At 41.5% G+C, this 22400-nt stretch overlaps 1 protein-coding gene and 1 long non-coding RNA gene across 5 annotated transcripts; both read left to right on the forward strand.

The window, feature by feature from the left end:
• Positions 1-454: 454 nt before the first annotated feature.
• LOC127293683 (probable polygalacturonase At1g80170) lies at positions 455-5665 on the forward strand. Of its 2 annotated transcripts, XM_051323320.2 has the most exons (11): positions 455-1239; positions 1361-1444; positions 3366-3497; positions 3604-3735; positions 3824-3973; positions 4066-4086; positions 4180-4387; positions 4486-4567; positions 4675-4783; positions 4970-5083; positions 5169-5665. In XM_051323320.2, exons 1-11 carry the CDS (start codon positions 1228-1230, stop codon positions 5400-5402), a joined length of 1278 nt encoding a protein of 425 aa, XP_051179280.1. In that variant the 5' UTR covers positions 455-1227; the 3' UTR covers positions 5403-5665. The 2 variants fall into 2 exon arrangements, with proteins under 2 accessions (XP_051179280.1, XP_051179282.1); XM_051323322.1 differs by lacking the exons at positions 455-1239; positions 1361-1444 and adding an exon at positions 2682-2813.
• Positions 5666-7145: 1480 nt separating this feature from the next.
• LOC127293684 (uncharacterized) lies at positions 7146-12528 on the forward strand. 3 transcript variants are annotated; one of them, XR_007846041.2, is made up of 4 exons: positions 7146-7463; positions 10626-11231; positions 11672-11997; positions 12226-12528. It is a non-coding gene; the product is annotated as an uncharacterized lncRNA (long non-coding RNA). The 3 variants fall into 3 exon arrangements; XR_007846039.2 differs by having other exon boundaries at positions 10626-11997; XR_007846040.2 differs by lacking the exon at positions 10626-11231.
• The last annotated feature ends 9872 nt before the right edge of the window (positions 12529-22400 follow it).

The following is a 22400-nucleotide window of genomic DNA, read 5'->3' on the forward strand; positions in this document are numbered from 1 at the left end:
ATTTTATACCCATTGCCTCCACTATTGTTCAGTACTTCAGTCATACAAGTTTGAAGAGATACAAAAATTCTATTCAAGGTAGGCGCATCATATGCAACAAACTCTTCCTGCACATCACGAATGAGGTCGTTTAGTGTTCTAGGGCTTCTACGGTCTGTTAGAGATTCGATGGAGTTGAAGAACCCTAGATCATTGACATTCAAATCTGGGCTATTTGCTGGCTGCTGCACCAGCTGGATGTCCATTCCAATTTTAGCTACAGCATCTTTGAATTCAGGATCATTAGGTGCTTATGTGCTTAGCCAGAACAACCGAATTGGCGAATTGTAGCTAAATTTCTATCTTGTGTGCTTTAGTATTTAAAACTCAACCGAATCTAAATTGTTATTGTTTCATGAGATTCTACATGGAGTTCTCATCCTTTCCATTGCGCTGATCTGTGGTTGCAGCAAGAGCAGAACGACGCCTACCTGCCGGCCGAGATGGGGATCATGAGCAAGCAGCCCCACTAACTACTTCTGCAAGACGCTCACCACCAGCGACACCAACACGCACGGCGGCTTCTCCGTGCCGTGCCATGCCGCTAAGCGCGTCTTCCCTCCTCTGGTGTGATGAGTGTGTTACTTCTGGGCGGTGCCCCTTTCCATTTCGCACCCTGCCTTTTGGGTCTGCTGTTGCCAATAACAGGTGGTATAGTGTGGTTTGTAGGATGCTCAGGAGCTAATTGCGAGGGACATCCATGACAACGATTGGAAGTTCAGGCACATCTTCCAAGGCAAGTTTGTTTCAGTAAATTCTCCAGGCCTTGTTCCTAGTACTCCTACATCATCACCTTGTTTCAGTAAATTCTCTTCTACGGGCTGGCAAAAAAAAAAAAAACAGATTCCTAAAATATAAGTCACAGATGTTTCTGAAATCGAGAGCCAGGTACCAACCCAAAAGACACCTCTTAGCTACTGGCTCAGTACATAGTGTGTTTGTTAGTGCTAATAGACTTGTTGCTGGAGACTCAGTGCTTTTCATATGGTTCATTGCCATTAAAAGATGATTTGTGGTGTCAACTGTATTTTCTTCAGTTAGTTCAGTTCGCTTTAGCTGATATTTTAGGCTGCAAGTTTCTTAAAATTTTCTTGGCAGTAATTTTCACTAACATGCAGTTATTGTTGAAGGAAATGGTGAAGCAAACGGCAATGGCAAGCTGGTCAGCGTCGTCATCTGGACACAGGTATGCCAGCAATGGTAAGCTGATGCTACTGTATGTTTTATCATTCCAATTCATTTTTCTGTTTGAGTGTACTGAGACTTGGTCCTATGCCATTTGATGCAATTATGGTCTGACCAGCACTTCCCCTTTCACCAGTGTTTTTCCTCGCAGGCAATCAAAGTACTCAATGATGGGATGAATTGTGACATTATCAAGATTGGTAGCATCGTAAGAAACAAGGTAGACTTTGTCCCATTTCTTAGTCTTGTGTATGTCAACCCCTTGGTGGTGATTTGTGGTACTGGAACCTGTTGTTGGTTGGAAAAATAGTTATCTTGGACATGAATCTAGTTTCTGGTCGTGGGACCATCTTGAAGTGAATGTGATGTTTGAGTTTGATACCCAAGTTGGTGTAGAATGTTTTTGCTTGTCATCTGACACTGGGAAATCTCATGTTTGGTCAGTGAAGTGAATCTGTTACTTATAGATTTTGCAGTTAACTTGTCCTACTGTTAAAAGCAACATTAGTTCTAGTTCCTCTATTAATGTACTCAAACTTGTGAATATAAATGATCGACGAAGTTAACTGAACTTGTTTGTACCTGTCTCTTGGTCATCCACATCATCCATTGCATCATCTACTCTAACATCTTGTTCATCAGCTACTTCCATTTGTTCATCTACTGGTGGACTGAAATTGAGGTCCGGCAGCACCATATTGATGTGCTGAATTGACAATTGTTGTTGCAGGGCCAGAGGAGAAACACAGAAGCACGGCCAGGCCGCTACCACTGCCGCCACCCGTTCCCCGCAGCTGTCGACGGTCCTGCACTCACCCCCGCCTCCACCGCCCCTGTCCACTCCGGCCCTCTTGTCCTGGACGATCATGGACTCAGGAGAGCTGGCGACCTGGGAGTGAGTATAATGATCAGGGGAAACAACTGGATGCCGTAGGTGAAGCAGCGGGAGGGAGTCTTGACCGGAGGTGGAGAAGTGCTGGAGGCCGGAGGTGTAGCTGATGCAGAGCCCAGGAGCACCTGATGGTAGATGGGCGGAGGAGAAGCAGCTCTTAGGTGCTCCTGGGCGAGGGATCGTGGCCGAGAAGGAGTGGTTGAGGAGATCGTGGCGAGAAGCGTCTTACATTACGGAACGGAGGGAGTAGTATTACTGCCTGTATATTTCCAACTTTAACTCGTTTCCAAAACGAGCACGATTCCGTTCTGAAATTGTCGGTGCGTATATTTATAAACGACGAGCAAAAGCAGCCCAGCACAGGAGGATCGATCGGCTGGCGAAACTACCGGCCTGGCAATCTTGGATGTCGCCGACCTTGTTCAAACGTACAAGGAAGAAACACCGCCGCGATCCCCTGCACTGATCAAACCTTGTAAACAAATTCTGAACTTCTAGAGCATTACCAAGATAGGAGAGGCTCGATCAAGGTCTGCCATTGCTATACGTGTGTGATCGCTCATTGGCGCGTGAATACATCACACGCGCGCGCCCTTGGTAGTAGAAGCATCAGTGCACTGCAATCGTAGCTTCCTCAGCTCTTCTTCATCAAATCAAGAGCGCGTGGCTGCCAATCCTATCGGTACTGTAAATCATGGTATGTGTCGATTCAGTTCACCATTGTTCATCAGCTCGATAGAATTGTAGATCCTGTTCTTATCTTCTATACTCCCTCCGATCCATAATAAGGGTCGTGGTTTCAGTTCAAATAGCCTCTAAACTTGTCTCAAAGTTCAGCTTACAATATTTTAACTTTATTTTGGTTCAACTTTCAACCCTGAATTCTAACAAGATGCAAAATCACCCCTTGCATTGTATTAAGCTGTTTTTTCGTGTAGCGTGTATATTGTATATTGATGAGTTGGCACAGTATATAGGAAGAAAAACCGCTAACTGGCGAGAAAAACCGGTTCAATACATGTCAAAAAAGGTAGAAGGTCCAATTCCAAACGGTTTATAGAATTTAGGGTTCAAGATTGAATCCAAAGTAAAGTTAAGGGTTGTATATGAACTTTGAGACGAGTTTAGGGAGGTAAATTGGACTTCTCTCGTTCAAATATAACTAATTCGAATTAAAAAAACGACACTTACAATTATCGGAGGGAGTAGTATATGTTGATTTGCCTGACGGATATCTCGAAAATGGCAGAGGATCTTCTTCGTGCTGCTGCTGCTGCTGCTCGTGTTCGCGGCCGTTCAATCTGCAGCAGGTCGGCAAGGAAAAAGATACAGCGTCATGGATTTCCATGCTGCCGGGGATGGCAGCACAGATGATGCAAAGGTAACACCAGCGCAAACCTGATCTTATTCTGGAAATCTGGCTTCGCCATCGCATTGCTTATCAGATTTTTTGTTTGCTTATTGGCGCATCTTCTCTGTGTCCAAAGGCGTTCGCGGCGACATGGAACGCAACTTGCCGTGACAGCAGCTCGCCGACCATGGTCATCCCTGGAGGAAGGACGTTCTTGTTAAGCCAGATCAGGTTGAATGGACCCTGCAAGTCGCCTGTCACCGTGCAGGTAAAATTTGTTGACGATCAGTCTGAATTTCCTGTATCTTCCATCCGTCGGCAATAAGCAAGAGATAACTGAATCAGTTTCTCTGCAGCTGGACGGGAACATCGTGGCGCCAAACGCCATCTGGACGACGACAGCAGCGAACCTCCTTACCTTCTACCGCGTCAACAACCTGACGGTGAACGGGAGTGGCCAGATGGACGGCAATGGCGCCATCTGGTGGACTTGCTTCAACAAGAAGGTAGGCTCCTCAGGCCTAAGCAGATATCACTTGCTTCGATCTCTTCCTCTATTCATTTGCAACAAACTGATGCATCCTCTCATTTTTGACAGAAATGTCGTGTCCGGCCAATTGTAAGTGCACACCACAAACATCTCTTTCAGTTTCAGCCTCTTACTGGTCAGGTAGACAGCATGTTTATGTACCTGTTGTGTTTGTGAAATCAGCTGCTAGCATTCGCAAGCTGCAACAACCTATCCGTGAAGAACATACACCTGAAGGACAGCCCAGACAAGCACATGACCTTGTTCCGGTGCAGCCAGGTGCAGGTGAACAACGTCTCCGTCAGGGCGCCAGGCAAAAGCCCTAACACGGACGGGATCACCATGTCCTTATCCGACCACGTTTATATCTCGAATTGCTCTTTCAAAACCGGTACAGTCCTTTCAGCAGCCCTTCAAATGCATACATGTTTACTGCACACTGTCCTCAAATGTGTTATTTTGGGAACTACTGACATTGCACAAATGCAGGTGACGACTGCGTGTCGATTCTATCAGGGACCAGTGATGTTAATATCACCAACAGCGCGTGTGGGCCTGGTCATGGCATCAGGTTTTTTTTTACTCAACCATGCAGCCCGTGCTGACCAAATACTGATGAACTTCTTCCCCAGCAGTAACATACATTGAGCTAAGAAGCTTTCTGATCTTATTATGTAGTGTGGGAAGCCTTGGAGGCAACAATACGACAGCACTTGTGGAAAGGATTACAGTATCCAACTGCAGCTTTTCTAAAACTATGACTGGTGTTAGGATCAAATCGTGGCAGGTAACACTAAAGCGGCATCAACATGCCTTTGCCTTGTGCATAAGTGCGCCTATACATCATGTATTCAAAGATATTTACTGATGGTTGCATTTAGCATGTACATAACACAAGCTAGCTGCAGATAATAGGCATATATAACAATACTACCCTAATATATAGTATGGTGTTAAATTGTTACTGATGCAGGGTGGCAGTGGCAAAGCAAATGGTTTCCTTTTTGAGAACCTCAACATGACTGATGTCCAATATCCTATTGACATTGACCAGTTCTATTGTCCCCCGGGAAATTGTCCGCCACAGGTGACTGAACTCATCACCACGTTGCCACTGCATCATATAAATAAATAATTTGAAATCATTTGCGTGCACTTTGTTGTGTTTGCAGGATAGCGCTGTGGCCATATCTGACGCCAGGTTCATCAACATCCACGGGACATCCTCCAACCCCAAAGCCATCCGGATTCTGTGCAGCCAGAGTGTGCAGTGTCGCGGCATCTATCTTGACAACATTAACCTCTCCTGCTCCAGGCATACCGCCCGAACACGAGCCACTATTTCCAATGCCTACGGAACCATTGCGGGCACGGTGAAACCACATGTACAGTTCCTAGGCGCTTGATAAAGAGTACTCTCCGCTGTTTAACACACATAACAAGTCTAGATAGGTAGACGAAGGAGCAGCACAATGCTACTGTAGGTAGATGAGTGCCATGTAAGGAGTAGAGTACCCGCTGAAATTAGATTGATTCTTCTATTGATGCTTGGTGCTATCTCATACACATTCTCATGTCTAAAAGTTCTTACTGTATGGTCATATAACGTGATGCAAAGCATCGAGGTGTCGGGGCAGAAATTCAGAGTATCTCATTTATTTTAACGATTTACGTTTCATGAAGTTTCTATTTTACTCGAGGACAAGAGTCTAGCTTGAGAAAGTTGATGAGCGTATTTTTAGCATGTTTTTACACCGTTGTTTTCTTAAGTTATATAATTGAGTAGTAATAGGATTTTTGTATTTCACCGCGCTACCGCGTCCTTTTATGCTTATCTACGCCAGATCTCAAAATAATAAGGCAATGATGAAATCTTTACTATTAAATAAGAGTTGATCGTTTGACACTTAATGCATTTGATGGTCGTCATTAGAGGTATCATGTCCGCCCAATCGAAATCTGATGATATAGGACAGCTGATGGTAATGATCTTGGCTTAGCTAATTACGCTTCGTGCCACCGACAAGTCAAAACATCGGTTCAGAACACGGCAAGAGAAAGGGGAAGCAACGCCCCGACCTCCTCCGGAACCCTAGGCACAAGGTGCCACCGCCGCCAGTCCTGCCGTATCGTTCCTCGCCACATCAGCCTTCCGCCGCCATTTCGTTGGATGGCCTCCTACAATACCTAGCTCCACCCCATCAGACTAAGAGCTCGAGCACCTCCAAGCCAGACGATCTCCTCCTTCCGGAGCGCCTCCAGCCCGACGTGGCCTGAGATCGCCTTTCGCGTCCTATCCCAGCCCGTCAAGGAGGATCTGCCACAGCAGGAGCCGTGCAATTTGGTGCAGGAGCGGAGGTATCCCTACAAGTTGCCGCAGTAGCAGCTGGGCACCAGGCTGAGTGATAGGCGGCAGCGGCGAAAAGTTCACCGGCGAGGGCGCCGGCGGCTACACCACAAGGATCTCGATCTCGTCGGAAACAATGGAAGGGGGAGGATGGACACTTCCTCTTTTGTTGGTATGGTAGATCTGCCACTATGCTTTCTTTCACTGGTCAAACAGCTCGGTGGCGACCTGGTGTTGCCTGAGGATAGCGCCTCCCACCTCTCATTTTTCAATACTAGCATTGGATGGCGCGGCGGCACGCCGCGCCTATGCCGTGGCTAGCTGATGGAAAATGGGTGAGATGACATGGATATGTCATTTAGATTGTAGTCTAACTTGCTTGTGATTTAAAATTGATGGTGACGCCACATAACTCGAGACTGTTAAGCATGTGTGTGCTAACTATGACCAGCGAAATCAGAATTAAGTGAAAATATGAAAGAACACAGTTCATAATTTGTACAATGGAACTGATCAACCAAAACGGTCTGGCTAGCATACTTGAAAGTTCTAGTAGTAAAATAACAGTGTGATAGGGAAAGAGCTAATTACATTCCGGGTAGAACAACTTGCACCTTATGTGCAAATTAGTATACTAAGTTGTAAAAGGAGAAACCGTGGTACAAGAAGTTGTAATTCGGAATCAAATTAGGGCCGAGCCTGTAGCGTTCCGCCGCGTGTGATGCCACGATGGAAATGACTAACGCTCTATCTTTTTGCAAAAACATCCTCCTGAAATCCTGACAAACATTTGAGTCAATCGTTCCCCACCATCTTCATGTTGTGTCCGCAGGTCTCTCACTTGCCACCACGCCCTCGCTAGCGCCACTCGCCGCTGTGCCGCGCCAACTTGCGGCTGCTCCCTCGCTGGACATCACGTTGTCGCCCAAGCTGTCGCGCCGCACGACGATCACGCGGAGCTGATTCGGAAATCCATGGAGGCCGCGGCACAGCGACCACACCGAGCTGATTTACAAATCCGTATGAGTGCCTGCGTCCGCTGCCGGCCGCCCGTTAACCCAACGACGGCGTCCCGTATTGATCTGTGTCCCCTCCTCCTACCGTCCCTTGATCTGGCCTGGTGAGTATTTCTACCAACTCTATTTTTGGGCATATATTCATGTGCAGAAATAGAGCTGGCACTAGAAATAACATGCGATGGATTTGGGAAGTTTTGGACTAATGAATTGCTTATGTGTAGAGCCTGTGCGTTCCGTGATCTAGAAACTTAGCTAATTAACTAGTGACTGATTTCAGATTTGGGTGTATTTGGCTTCCCGTGCATGGAACTAGTCTGCTGTAACATAGCTAGCAACATGAAGAGAGAGTGGGGGATTTGAGGGAACAGGACTAGATGTCTTGCTGACTCGGTTTCCTGGTCACATATGTATGCCTAGTGTCATGCTTTATGTCTCTGCTTGGAAGAGATTTTGTTGAACATAGATATGGGGCACATATTATAACTCTGTTTCTCTACGGTACTAGTTTCTCCATCAAGTACTTTGTAATAAAAGTAACTCAAGTAACAATGCCATTTAAATATCATCTAAACCGAATGACTTAACTAAGAAAATTATCATAAATTGACTGGCATTTAAACATCACCATCATGTGGTGCATTCTGGCTAAGTGCAAACTCTTGCACATTAAGGACGGGTACTAATTCTGCATTTAGGTCTGGCAATGATGTTGGTCTTGGTTGTTGTTCATCATCACCAAACAACATGTAGTATGTACTTCCTTGGCCTGTGTTGTACCCTCTTCTGCTTGTTCTTGCCGGTTCTTGTGCATCACTTGTAGTAGCTTGAGCAGGAGTCTTCTTTTTCCCTCTTCCTCTGCCTCTGGTAGTGCTAGCCTCTCCTGCTGGTTCTTTCCTTTTTGTTGGTTCTCTTGTTGCACAACTTCTTCCTCTGCATCTTCCCCTCAAGTTTCCTCTAGTAGAAGAAGTGGTCACTCTCACACCTATTGCTGGAATGTTTTCCCTTGCAGATGCAACAAATGCATTTTCTGGCAAAGGGCCAAGTACTCTGGACATTGGCACATTTTCTCTTGCTTGAAAAATGGAGGAACATTAGAATACACATCACAAGTAAATTGAGGATTATAATGCATTAAATATTACCTCCTTCCCCAATCTATAAACCATACTTTCCAATTGGTGTGTAGGATCCCTAGTTGGGTATGGAGTGTGAGGGATTATGTGCTGCATTAATGAAACCTTTCGAGCTTGAGTACAACATTTGTAGAACAGTAAATGCAGAGAATGTGAGAAAAAATCATTTTATTATTTACCTCTAGAATCTCTGGAATTTCAATATCTTCTTCATCCCCATGAATTTCTAATTGTTCCTGCAGTTGTCTTTCGACAAATTTGGCATGCCCTTTCTTGTTATGGTTAGGTTTTCCGCACACAGAACAATGCATTGTCACACCGGCTTTTGTTAAAATCTTCACACCATTCTTCACTTTCTCCTCAGGTTCCTTTTTCCTATTTTTCTTGGGCCTACCCATAACTTTTGTGAATAGAGGAGGATGAATCTTCACTCCATTCATTTTCTCCCAGAATAATCTGCCTCTAAGTGGAGCTAAATTGTAGTTGTATGCTTTATTGTACGTGTCAACTGTGTAGCAACTATGCACTAGATTTTCAGGATTTATTTTGTCATTTCTGCAACATGCTATCACATGGTGACATGGAATTCCAGTTAACTGCCATCTATTGCAGTCGCATGTTCTTGTCTTCATGTCAACGTTGAAAGTCTTTTCATGTTCATGTGTACTGACCAAGTACAAGAAGTTACCTGCAGGTTTCACACCACACTCATTGCTCCACTCGGTGAATTTCTCCAATTTCTTCTTTATTTTAGGGCAGATCCTTCCACTCCATTTCTTTGATTCCTTCTGCTTCCCAACAATCCTTTGCAGAATCTTGTAGAATATTGATTCTAGCATGGATAAGAAAGGCAACTCCCTAGCTTCTACAATGTAACTGAAAAATAATGAATAATAAGAAGTTAATTACTTGAACTCTGATAGGCAAGAAAATGAACCATAATAAATAACCAATAATGAATGATTATTGAGCAACATGTCACATTTGGAGAAATCTTTGAAAAAAGCTTTTATCCATGTATTAGGAACAAGTTTCTCAACCCATTCATGTGCAGAGGGACTATCAGCGAGCAACTTTCCCATATGTTTTTGCCATTTGGGAATACTAGTAGACCTTGCAATGGCCCATAAGTCATTTTTAAGGGTTTCTCCTTTATGACCAGCCTTCTGAAAGTTTTGGAGCATATGCCTAACACAAAATCTGTGTTCTGAATCTGGCCATATTTTCTGAACTGCGTTTATTAGCCCCTGTATTATTAAAAAGATACCAAGTCAATTATCCAATAAACATAGCAAGTACATTAAAAATCGAAAGTCCATTAAAGATAGCAAGTAAATACCTTTTGCTTATCACTCATAATGGTCCAAGGTGATGTGTTGGATATATTTAAATCTTCCTTCAAATTGGTGAGAAACCATTCCCAGCTACTTGTACATTCCACTTCTGCCAACCCAAATTCAATAGGAAAAATACAATCATTTGGGTCAATCCCCACTGCTGTCAGAAGCACCCCTTTGAACCTTGTTTTAATGTGGCACCCATCTATACAGATCATTGGCCTACACCCTGCTAAGAAACCTCTCTTACAAGCATCATAGCTCCAATATACTGTGGCCAAATGTTGCTTATGATCTGCACTACCAGCATCACCCACAGAGTTGGTTGTGACAAAGAACTTTGATCCAGGATTACTCCTTCTAAGCTCTTGCCCATAATCCAGTAGTTGACTAAATTGTTCCTCCTCATCACCATGAATTTCTGTTAGAGCAGCTTTCCTTGCTCTGCTCAACTTCCATCTGTCCGGACACATATTATATTCCCTTGTTACCTTAGCAGCAAAACTTGCAAGACCAAGCTTCTGGTTGTCTCTAAATTCAGTCATGAATTTTTCCTTTAGAAAATTTGCTGTGAGTGCTCTTAGCTCCCATACACTCTCACATGTGTGCTTGCCTGCATAAGCTGTCACCGCAAATCCCCCATCCCATCTGGTGTCTTTTGCTATTTTTATCATCCATGGGCATCCTTCATTACACACAGCTTCTAGTCTACTTCTATTATTCGTTATCTTTCTGATTTTTTTCCTTGCTCTCACTGTGTATGCTAATAGTGCTTTCCTTGCTTCCTCAATAGAACTGAAGACAAGACCAACCTTGAACACTGGATTCTCCATGTCAATTATGGGATCAAATGTACTGAACTTCTTCTTCAGTACCTGCCTTTCTTCATTTAGTAGATGCAGATCCTGATCCTCAAGAGCAGCTTCATCCTCCATTTCAACAGCTACTTCTTTCTCATTGTTATCGTTTACATCTTTGTCTATGTTATCGACAAATAGATCATCATCCCCTGACTCCGCATTGCAATCACTATCATACAATTCATAGTCACTGTCACTACCATCATCCTCCTCCTCCGACTGCATCTTCTCTCTCTCAAAATCCTCAAACTCATGATCTCCCTCCTCTATCTGCCTTTGATGTGATACAACCACACCTGCACTTGATGCTTCACCTTCTTTGGATTTAGAAGGTTCAGCCATTGGTGCCTCTGGACTGGTCATAGACGGCATGGTCAGGCTTTTGTTCCTAATAATAGCATCATATCTCAAATGCTTGAGGAAATTGGAATGATCTATGAACAGAACAACACACTTCTCTGTCTTGATGACATTGAGCATAGAAGCACAATCTTCATCTGTCTCCAAAGGAACTAAACCATCATATATTTCCTTCTCTGGTAAACACCAATACGCATGCAATTTACCGTCCCTCTGACAGCCAATCATGAACAAGATTTCATCCAGCACAGTCATTGACCAATTTTTAGATGAGCATAAGTCAATATAATCCACAGTTGAACTGACATAAGATAAATTGGCACCTAATCCACAAAATAAGCCATTGTGGTTTACTTCAGCAGTGAACAAATTCGAATTATGACCTACATTCAAAAGTGTTAACATTAGTAATAGTGTGCAAGACTGACAGGAACTTTAATTGGTAAATTAAAATTATACTAAGTGTATTCAATTTTCTTTCCAGAAATAATAAGTGCCAGATTGTCCACTAGATTTATCACCACCAACTGAAAAGGTTATCTAAAAGGTTCATATACAATTCACTGTTAGCACACAGTCTCTACTTTAACTGAAACTGGCAGTGTATGTTCATGTGCAGGGTATCTTGTTCTGTTGTGAATGAGCAGTAGCACTGCATTTTAATAGATTCGACTGTTACTAATGTCGATGCCATGCTCAAGTGTATTGCTGAACACAATTATACTAATAGCAAGTTGGATTCATCCTGTGAGAAGAGGCCTCACCAGTTACAGTAATAGAAAGTTGAGCTTTCTGCTGGAAGTTACCATTCAGAGGAACCAAATTTTGTTGAATCAAAGCAACATCTTGACTCTACAACTTTGATAGTTTCAGGATTACTAGTGTTACTGACCGGCAGCACTGTCTGATCTCAGGCAATGTCCCATATCGATGGTGTTCACAAAGGTAAAAGTAATACCTTACTAGACATATTTGTACCATTTTTTGTCCTGCGTGTTTGGTTTTGGATTGGAAAGAATAAAAGTATAAGAGTCATCCTCAGTAAACTATTAGTCGTGGAGGATGTTCATCTAAGTTCTTACTTGTTTAATCTAGATTCTATTGTTTGATGTATTTAAACACTGGCATATGGTCGTACCTGCAAACTGACGATCCAAAATTCTAAAATTTCAGCAGCAATCGACTACAACGAGTGGATCGCATGGTGACTACAGAACCACACCAAAACCTCATGAAATCGAGCAGATGTTCCGGCGGAGGGATATGGGTGACGTACCGTACTGTGGCGGGTCCTCATTCCAGGCGCGGAAGTGCAGGTCCGGCGGCATCTCGCCGGAATCGTTACCGCTGGAATCATCGACACGGATGGCACCTGAGCGTATCCATGGCCGCCGGCTTCGTCGAACAGAAACAGGAACTAAATCTCAATCAGCGATACTCTCGCTCTCCTTTGGCATGAAAAGGTAAGGACCTATGACGGAAAAAAAAAGAACCTGATAGGCCGTCTTTAAAAACATTATATTGGGACAGAGTCCACCGTGGCACCATTTCGGACTTTTTCACTAATTTGATTCCGAATTACAACTTCTTGTACCATGTTTTCCCCTTTTACAACTTAGTGTACTAAATTGCACATGAGGTGCAAGTTGTTATACCCGGGGTGTAATTAGCTCATAGGGAAAGATAGAAAGTTGCATTTGGTTCACAACAACGGACAATAATTTAGAAGGTAAGGGGAAATAGCTTGTTGTTGACTAAAAGGATTGACACTTTTTTTTACTTCAATCGCATGGTTCACAGGACACAATCGATTTCCTTTTTTGCATCCGTTGGTGCCAAAGATGGCTACCTTCATTCTAGAGCCAGTGATTTATGTCAAAATTAGACTGTCACTTATTGCCACACCGTTCGCGTCAGCAAATGCAGCTCATCCATCGAATATTCGGCCCGTTAGCAGGGTTCCTTAGACGTTGCTTGCGATGCTACCGAGTACAATCTTCTAAGAGAGCTTTCGTTTGATATTTTATTGAAATGCCGATGGTATTTTGTTTGGACTATGGGGATGTTGATTGACGTCTCTCCTGAGAAGGCAACACCTCTGGTAGAAATCCGACTGTTGATGGCCAACCTTGTTTCGTCGTGCCTCACGGTCGGTACCGATAGCCCTGCCATTTGATGAATTCTTTTGTCTCTTGTTCAAATTGCCAGATATCTTGCAGTCTAGCGATTGAAATAGGAGAATCCATGAGGAGCTTTGGTGATGCCATTAGGTGTCCCGTCTCTTGCCGCGGACGGAGCTGCTACGGTATGAAAGAAGTGCAACAACATTGACATTCAGTTGGTTGCACTCTTCTCATATTGCACGGTAGTCTTCTAGTTATATTGTGAGAATTTAAGGTGTATATTACTGCATGATTTTCATTGTATGCGCTGTGCTGAACATGCCAACCAAATTCAATATATTTTGCAATATAGCAACAATGTAATAAATTCACAGATATAATGCAGCCTGCACATCTATAGGCAGCAGTTTGTTTTTTCTTTATGCGTAAATAAATTTACCAAAAGTGAATTACTAATATGGTAGTCAACGTCATCTGCAACCACAATAAAAATGTATCACTTAAAACCATTGCTGATACTTAATGATGCCCTAGTTTTTGTGATTTGAATGGGCCCACTTGACTTGGCATGAGCTTTCCTATACTAAGATACATGCTACACACTTACACCAGATTATACCTTTATTGTTCTGCTTGGGGATCTGGGTAGATTGGAATGACAATAGAAAACATGGAGATATGAAACTCACTTGTTATCCAACAAATAACCTGATAGAAACAACATGGCGGATGTGAAATATTCACAAGATGCATCAGGATTCTTAGTTTAGATCTTATCACCTTCACTCATAGTACCTACCGAAGTTTGGCTAGCCTTTAATTGTGTATGTGCATTGACCGAACCATGTGAAGCATGGGCTTGTTGAAGCTGCTATTGTATCACGTCTAGTGGCGACATATTCCTTTTTCTGCCTGAAGCTCTGGAGTGCCTTCAGTAGAAACAACATGGTTTTACATTAGGATCTAACTTAGCCTTTCCAGTAAGTCATTGTTCAGTCCTTTGGATTCTATGAAGGCAAAATCCTGTCCTCATGTGTCATGCCAATTGCAAGGTGATCTGTGTCAGATGGACAACCAGGGACATATCAATCAGAGACAGAACTGATGCATGAAAGAGATCATCTTAGGCTGAACGTGCGCCCTCTGTCACACATGAGTCCAATGTCAATCTATGTACTCCCTCCGATCTATAATAAGTGTCGTGGTTTTAGTCAAATTTGCTCAAATTTAAACTAAAGCCACGGCACTTATTATAGACCAGGGGAGTAAAATGGTCTCGTTTAGCTACTGACTTCACCTATAAACTAATTAACTGACCACAGATCTAACCCTACAGAAAAATAGGTTACCATGTGTGCAAGATATCACTTTTTGTAGAGAACCAAACAAAAAGAAAATAAAACATTGAAATGCAGTACTATGTTAGGTTAAAAAACTACATATCCCTCACCGTATCAATTTTTCTGATAATGCATTGTCACCATGTGAATGAATAATTGAAAACGTGTGTACCAACTCGCTAAAAGTAAGGTATCACCATTTATAGAGAACCAGTTAAACAAAATGAAGCTACGGTCAAAAAAATTCAAGGGGAGCAGTATGTTAAGTTAAAATAGACTACCTGTCCGCCTCCCATCATTTGTTAGCTAATACGTTCCGTACCAATGGACAAACTGAAAAATAGTTCCAAGCTTAGTTATCAGTTCTGATTCAGAATTTCATATCAACCAACCCGGCAGTTGTTCCACCATAATCTTTGTACAAATAAAAAATGACCACAGAAATACTTCAGCCTTCCATGTTTTGTAGAAACTAAGCAATGAGATGCATCAAAAAGAAGGAATATCACTATAGACATGGGGAACATGTTTGTAGTTCCAAAATGGTATTTAGCAATGTAGTCAAGGGAGTTTCTATATAGTGTTGACATACTGAAATGTTGCTGTGGAGAACATGTATCTATACCACAAACCATCGACCATGAGAACAATTTAGGATGAGATAAATTATAAGCCAAATAGGCTATTCATGTTAATTAATAATATATAATATATGAAAATAATATTACCTTGGCTCTGGTGCTATATTTGGACACCAATACCAATCAAAATTATATGCATCACCATGGAGAAGTTTTCTTCCAACATATATTTCATGTTACAAATCAGTTTGCTCACCTCGCAAATGCATAGAACACTGCATTTCAACTATTGTAGATGGCTCCTACTGGTAGTTTAGAATACCAACCACTTAGGAAAAAAATGTCATGGTATAATATTAGTCTAGTCCTGAGTGATAGTTAGATAGTGAATGCAAGATTGATGGGTGATCAAACTCTTTCTTTTAAAATAAATTATACCACCTCCATAATGACAAACACACTTTAGCTCAATAAATTTGTAAGAAGATAGCTCACCTCAGATGCACTGAATGTCTGCAAAAACAAAAGAACATAAATCTCAGCCTAGGAAGATAAGGAGAAAAAGACTACCAAATTAAGAACCGGAATAAGGGCATATGCTAATCAATAATGCATTACTCATGAATAAAAGAAAGCTCTCTCTTACACTGACCTATGAGATGATTTTAAGGGCAATCAAATTAATTAATAGAGTGTAAAGGAACTCAACAAAGTTTCACCATGTAAAGAAGTTATTTCATATTTTAAAAACTGGAACTCATATGTGAGCACTAAATCTTAGCAAGATCTGATTGCTAACTGGCATTTTCAAACTTTGCAGATCCATGTCGTAAAAGGTATTTTGTGGCTTGTTGTGGAAAAAATGTGCCACTATCATTTAAGAGCAAACCGATACTCAGAATATTCAAAAGTAAATTATTTAACATTACAAAAAAACAGAACCCATATGTGAACACTAAAAGCTCAGCAGGACTGGATGCTACCTAGAAGAATTAGATTAGTACAAAATGTGCTCACTGCAATTTCAGAGCAAACATATATTTTGAATATTCAAAAGTAAATTATATAACATTACAAAAATCAGAACTCATAGGTGAACACTAAAAGGTCAACAAGACAAATCGCTATCTAGACGAATTAGATTAAATGAGGTAATGATATGATAGTGGGTACTGTAATCTCAACAACGGTAGTGCATAATTCCGGTTCTGCTCTTTGGAGCATCTGTAAGGCAAGAAAGTCTTCCCGCATAAACTTTCATAGAAGAGTATCTCCGCACACATATGGTAAAGAAAAAATGTACTGGCAAAATAAAAAGTTATGTCATCCATGTAGTAATATTAAAATGATGTTGTATTTGTTGCTACAAATAAACATAAAGAATTGAACTGGTGAATTTCAAACATGAATACCAAATCTCTCTTCTTTTAGCAGGGGCAAATTAGAACATCCCCAATGCCAAAAAATCCAAAACATAAATGATCAGACCTGAGCACAACGGTCACAATGGAAGTGTTGCAGAAATGAGAAAGCGATAATTTGACATACATACCATTCATGATTGCATGTCTCTTGAACTCTTGAAGTGCCCACAACAAAGTGAGGGCACCTCAGGGTCCTCCAACCACAATTTTTTCGGTATTGTACATCAAGAGAAAAAGGATATTAGGATACATCCCGAGGATTGCACAATGAACATTGTGACATTACTACATATAAACAATTAAACTTTTCGCAAGATTTATAGGCATCTGGGCAAACTCTAAATTTCTAAATGAACCACGGAAGTTGCTAGCTCACGCAGAACAAAAGAGGGCCCCGTAAAACAAAGAAAGAACTCGTCTAATTATTATTAAGACTTCATCCATCGAGCAGCAGTCTAGGAACCAACGAAGATGACCCAAATTTTGATCTGAATTGCAGTGTAGGCTTCAAAGATAATGGTATGATTATCATGGTCCCAAACCATTTACTTATGACAAAGACACCTGCATCATAAGTAAATGGCTGTGCCAGGTCCATGCTACTTTAGCTTATTGGTAAGATAAATATCTTCAACCGCAATTTGTGAGAGAAAAAGTAACGAAGAAAAGACCATCCAGGCTGAAAGTGTTAACAACTAAGTAAATTTGGTAAAGAACAGTCATGATATCACATAAATTTAGGCCATATCCGCCACATAATATTTTTGTACATGACTTCCACCTTGATATCATCTTTCATTAACATGAGAAGCATTGCGTGTTTATGAAGAAGCAGAAGTCAGGGCTCAAATAGTATGGCATGTAGACAGTAACATCTTAGGCGATTCAAAAGAGAGCCACCATTGACTAATAGCATTTGATGTAAGGCTATAAGATCACCATTTCAATTATTACCACAGAACTGAATCATCAAATAGGTACATGAAGCACTATTCATGCACATATACCGGCATACTGTGACTCTTCAAATCTATACTATCAACAGTCCCAACACGGCAAGAATATAGATGGAAATGGTTTGGAAGGTACAGGTTTATTGCAAGTGAATTCGTAACAATCTGAAAGGCAGTGAAACATATCCAAAATCTCAACATAAGGATTAGGGGAGAAAACACAAAAACAATCAATCGATGAGCAAACAAATCCTTACCAATGGAATTTGAAGTGAAGATATAACCCATGCTCCAAATTTCACTCAAGTTGTCTATCATCCTGTAATAAAAATCAATCCAAAATCAAATCAATTAGCACGATATAAAATTAAGAACATATTACATTATCTGAGACTGAATATTCATGCAAAAGAATGCAACTTGGTCAGAAAGTTCCACTAAGTTTGGCATGTGCGCATGAGTTTCAACTCACCTTCTCAAGTGACGATCCAGAGCCAGAAGCACATCATCTGCTAGGCCGTTGTCGACGACCACGTTCCATTGTAGCCTGGGGGCTGAACTCGACGCGCAAGAACATAAATTGCAGACCATACTTTATAGGAAGCAACAGAGCGGAAGAAGTCAACAACGTGGCTCATCAACCGGCTGTGCCGGGCATGACAGGCTGAGCGGCAGGTGAGCGCAATGATAGAGGGTGCGAACCTGTACCCGGCCCTTGGCACGACACATCACACAAACAGTAGCTTGGCCCGTGGTGGCCAGCAGGGCAAGCGGCACAGGTGATTGGCGGCAGTGCGATTCAGGCGCGGCACGCTGATACGTCTCCGACGTATCGATAATTTCTTATGTTCTATGCCACATTATTGATGTTATCTACATGTTTTATGCACACTTTATGTCATATTCGTGCATTTTCTGGAACTAACCTATTAACAAGATGCCGAAGTGCCAGTTGCTGTTTTCTGCTGTTTTTGGTTTCAGAAATCCTAGTAAGGAAATATTCTCGGAATTGGACGAAATCAAAGCCCAGGGGCCTATTTTCTCACGAAGCTTCCAGAAGTCCGAAGGAGAGACGAAGAGGGGCCACGGAGGGGCCACACCATAGGGCGGCGCGGCCCCCCCCTTGGCCGCGCGGCCCTGTGGTGTGGGGCCCCCGTGCCGCCTCTTGACCTGCCCTTCCGCCTATAAAAAGTCTCCGTGACGAAACCCCCAGTACCGAGAGCCACGATACGGAAAACCTTACTGAGACGCCGCCGCCGCCGATCCCATCTCGGGGGATCCAGGAGATCGCCTCCGGCACCCTGCCGGAGAGGGGAATCATCTCCCGGAGGACTCTACGCCGCCATGGTCGCCTCCGGAGTGATGAGTGAGTAGTTCACCCCTGGACTATGGGTCCATAGCAGTAGCTAGATGGTTGTCTTCTCCTCATTGTGCTTCATTGTTGGATCTTGTGAGCTGCCTAACATGATCAAGATCATCTATCTGTAATTCTATATGTTGTGTTTGTCGGGATCCGATGGATAGAGAATACCATGTCATGTTAATTATCAAGTTATTATACATGTGTTGTTTATGATCTTGCATGCTCTCCGTTTCTAGTAGAGGCTCTGGCCAAGTTTTTACTTTTAACTCCAAGAGGGAGTACTTATGCTCGATAGTGGGTTCATGCCTGCATTGACACCTGGGGGAGTGACAGAAACCCCTAAGGTTGTGTTGTGTGTTGCCACTAGGGATAAAACATTGGCGCTATGTCCGAGGATGTAGTTGCTGATTACATTACGCACCATACTTAATGCAATTGTCTGTTGTTTAGCAACTTAATACTGGAGGGGGTTCGGATGATAACCTGAAGGTGGACTTTTTAGGCATAGATGCAGTTGGATGGCGGTCTATGTACTTTGTCGTAATGCCCAATTAAATCTCACTATACTTATCATGTCATGTATGTGCATTGTTATGCCCTCTCTATTTGTCAATTGCCCGACTGTAATTTGTTCACCCAACATGCTTTTATCTTATGGGAGAGACACCTCTAGTGAACTGTGGACCCCGGTCCATTCTTTAATACTGAAATACAAATCTGCTGCAATACTTGTTTTTACTATTTTCTCTGCAAACAATCATCTTCCACACAATACGGTTAATCCTTTGTTACAGCAAGCCGGTGAGATTGACAACCTCACTGTTTCGTTGGGGCAAAGTACTTTGGTTGTGTTGTGCAGGTTCCACGTTGGCGCCGGAATCTCTGGTGTTGCGCCGCACTACATCCCGCCGCCATCAACCTTCAACGTGCTTCTTGGCTCCTCCTGGTTCGATAAACCTTGGTTTCTTTCTGAGGGAAAACTTTCTGCTGTGCGCATCATACCTTCCTCTTGGGGTCGCCCAACGAACGTGTGAAATACACGCCATCAAGCTCTTTTTCTGGCGCCGTTGCCGGGGAGATCAAGACAAGCTGCAAGGGGAGTCTCCACTTCTCAATCTCTTTACTTTGTTTTTGTCTTGCTTTATTTTATTTACTACTTTGTTTGCTGAACTTATATCAAAACACAAAAAAAATTAGTTGCTAGCTTTACTTTATTTACTGTCTTGTTTGCTATATCGAAAACACAAAAAAATTAGTTTACTTGCATTTACTTTATCTAGTTTGCTTTATTTACTATTGCTAAAATGGCCAACCCTGAAAATACTAAGTTGTGTGACTTCACTAGCACAAATAATAATGATTTCTTATGCACACCTATTGCTCCACCTGCTACTACAGCAGAATTCTTTGAAATTAAACCTGCTTTACTTAATCTTGTTATGCGAGAGCAATTTTCTGGTGTTAGTTCTGATGATGCTGCTGCCCATCTCAATAATTTTGTTGAGCTATGTGAAATGCAAAAGTATAAAGATGTAGATGGTGACATTATAAAATTAAAATTGTTCCCTTTCTCATTAAGAGGAAGAGCTAAAGATTGGTTGCTATCTCTGCCTAAGAATAGTATTGATTCCTGGACTAAATGCAAGGATGCTTTTATTGGTAGATATTATCCCCCTGCTAAAATTATATCTTTGAGGAGTAGCATAATGAATTTTAAACAATTAGATAATGAACATGTTGCTCAAGCTTGGGAAAGAATGAAATCTCTGGTTAAAAATTGCCCAACCCATGGACTGACTACTTGGATGATCATCCAAACCTTCTATGCAGGACTAAATTTTTCTTCGCGGAATTTATTGGATTCAGCTGCTGGAGGTACCTTTATGTCCATCACTCTTGGTGAAGCAACAAAGCTTCTTGATAATATGATGATTAATTACTCTGGATGGCACACGGAAAGAGCTCCACAAGGTAAGAAGGTAAATTCTGTTGAAGAATCCTCTTCCTTGAATGATAAAGTTAATGCTATTATGTCTATGCTTGCGAATGATAGGACTAATGTTGATCCTAATAATGTTCCATTAGCTTCATTGGTTGCTCAAGAAGAACATGTTGATGTAAACTTCATTAAAAATAATAATTTCAACAACAATGCTTATGGGAACAATTCTAGTAATAACTATAGGCCATATCCTTATAATAATGGTAACGGTTATGCTAATTCTTATGGGAATTCTTACAACAATAATAGGAATACACCCCCTGGACTTGAGGCCATGCTTAAAGAATTTATTAGTACACAAACTGCCTTTAACAAATCTGTTGAAGAAAAACTCAATAAAATTGATATTCTTGTTTCTAGAGTTGATAGTCTTGCCTCTGATGTTGATCTTTTGAAATCAAAAGTTATGCCTAATAGGGATATTGAAAATAAAATTGTTACTACAGCAAATGCCATCCAAGTTAGAATTAATGAGAATATAAGATTAATGGCTGAACTGCGTGCTAGGTGGGATAGAGAAGAAAATGAAAAACTAGCTAAAAAGGAAAATGTAGTTAAAGTTTGGACTATTACCACCACTAGCAATGCTAATTCTTCACATGTTGCTGCACCTCCTACTATCAATGGTAAAATAATTGGTGTTGGCAATGCCTCTACTCCTAGTGCAAAGCGCGCAAAATTACCTGAAACTGCTAAAACTGCTGAAACTGCTTGTGATAAAACTGCTGAAATTTTTTCCAACCTTGGGGATGATAATCCCATTGCTTTAGATTGTAATGATTTAGATTTTGATGATTGCCACATCTCTGAAGTTATAAAGTTCTTGCAAAAACTTGCTAAAAGTCCCAATGCTAGTGCTATAAATTTGGCTTTCACAAAACATATTACAAATGCTCTCATAAAAGCTAGAGAAGAAAAACTAAAACTTGAAACTTCTATTCCTAGAAAGCTAGAGGATGGTTGGGAGCCCATCATTAAAATGAGAGTCAAAGATTTTGATTGTAATGCGTTATGTGATCTTGGTGCAAGTATTTCTGTTATGCCTAAAAAAGTCTATGATATGCTTGACTTGCCACCATTGAAAAATTGTTATTTGGATGTTAATCTCGCTGATAATGCTAAAAAGAAACCTTTGGGGAAAGTTGATAATGTTCATATTATGGTTAACAATAACCTTGTCCCCGTTGATTTTGTTATCTTGGATATTGAATGCAATGCATCTTGCCCCATTATATTGGGAAGACCTTTTCTTCGAACCGTTGGTGCTACTATTGATATGAAGGAAGGTAATATTAAATATCAATTTCCTCTCAAGAAAGGTATGGAACACTTCCCTAGAAAGAGAATGAAGTTACCTTATGATTCTATCATTAGAACGGATTATGATGTTGATGCTTCGTCTCTTGATGTTACTTGAGTTACACTTTCTGCGCCTAGCTGAAAGGCGTTAAAGAAAAGCGCTTATGGGAGACAACCCATGTTTTTACTCCAGTATTTTTGTTTTATATTTGTGTCTTGGAAGTTGTTTACTACTGTAGCAACCTCTCCTTATCTTAGTTTTA

This window comes from Lolium perenne, chromosome 4 (assembly GCF_019359855.2).
Source record: "Lolium perenne isolate Kyuss_39 chromosome 4, Kyuss_2.0, whole genome shotgun sequence".
NCBI lineage: Eukaryota > Viridiplantae > Streptophyta > Magnoliopsida > Poales > Poaceae > Lolium > Lolium perenne.

What these genes read in the sequence shown, in the direction of transcription:
- LOC127293683 (XM_051323320.2), top strand. An exon ending in GGACTTGCTTCAACAAGAAG is followed by an intron (nt 3,974 to 4,065) that starts GTAGGCTCCTCA and finishes CATTTTTGACAG; the next exon opens with AAATGTCGTGTCCGGCCAAT. An exon ending in GAATTGCTCTTTCAAAACCG is followed by an intron (nt 4,388 to 4,485) that starts GTACAGTCCTTT and finishes GCACAAATGCAG; the next exon opens with GTGACGACTGCGTGTCGATT.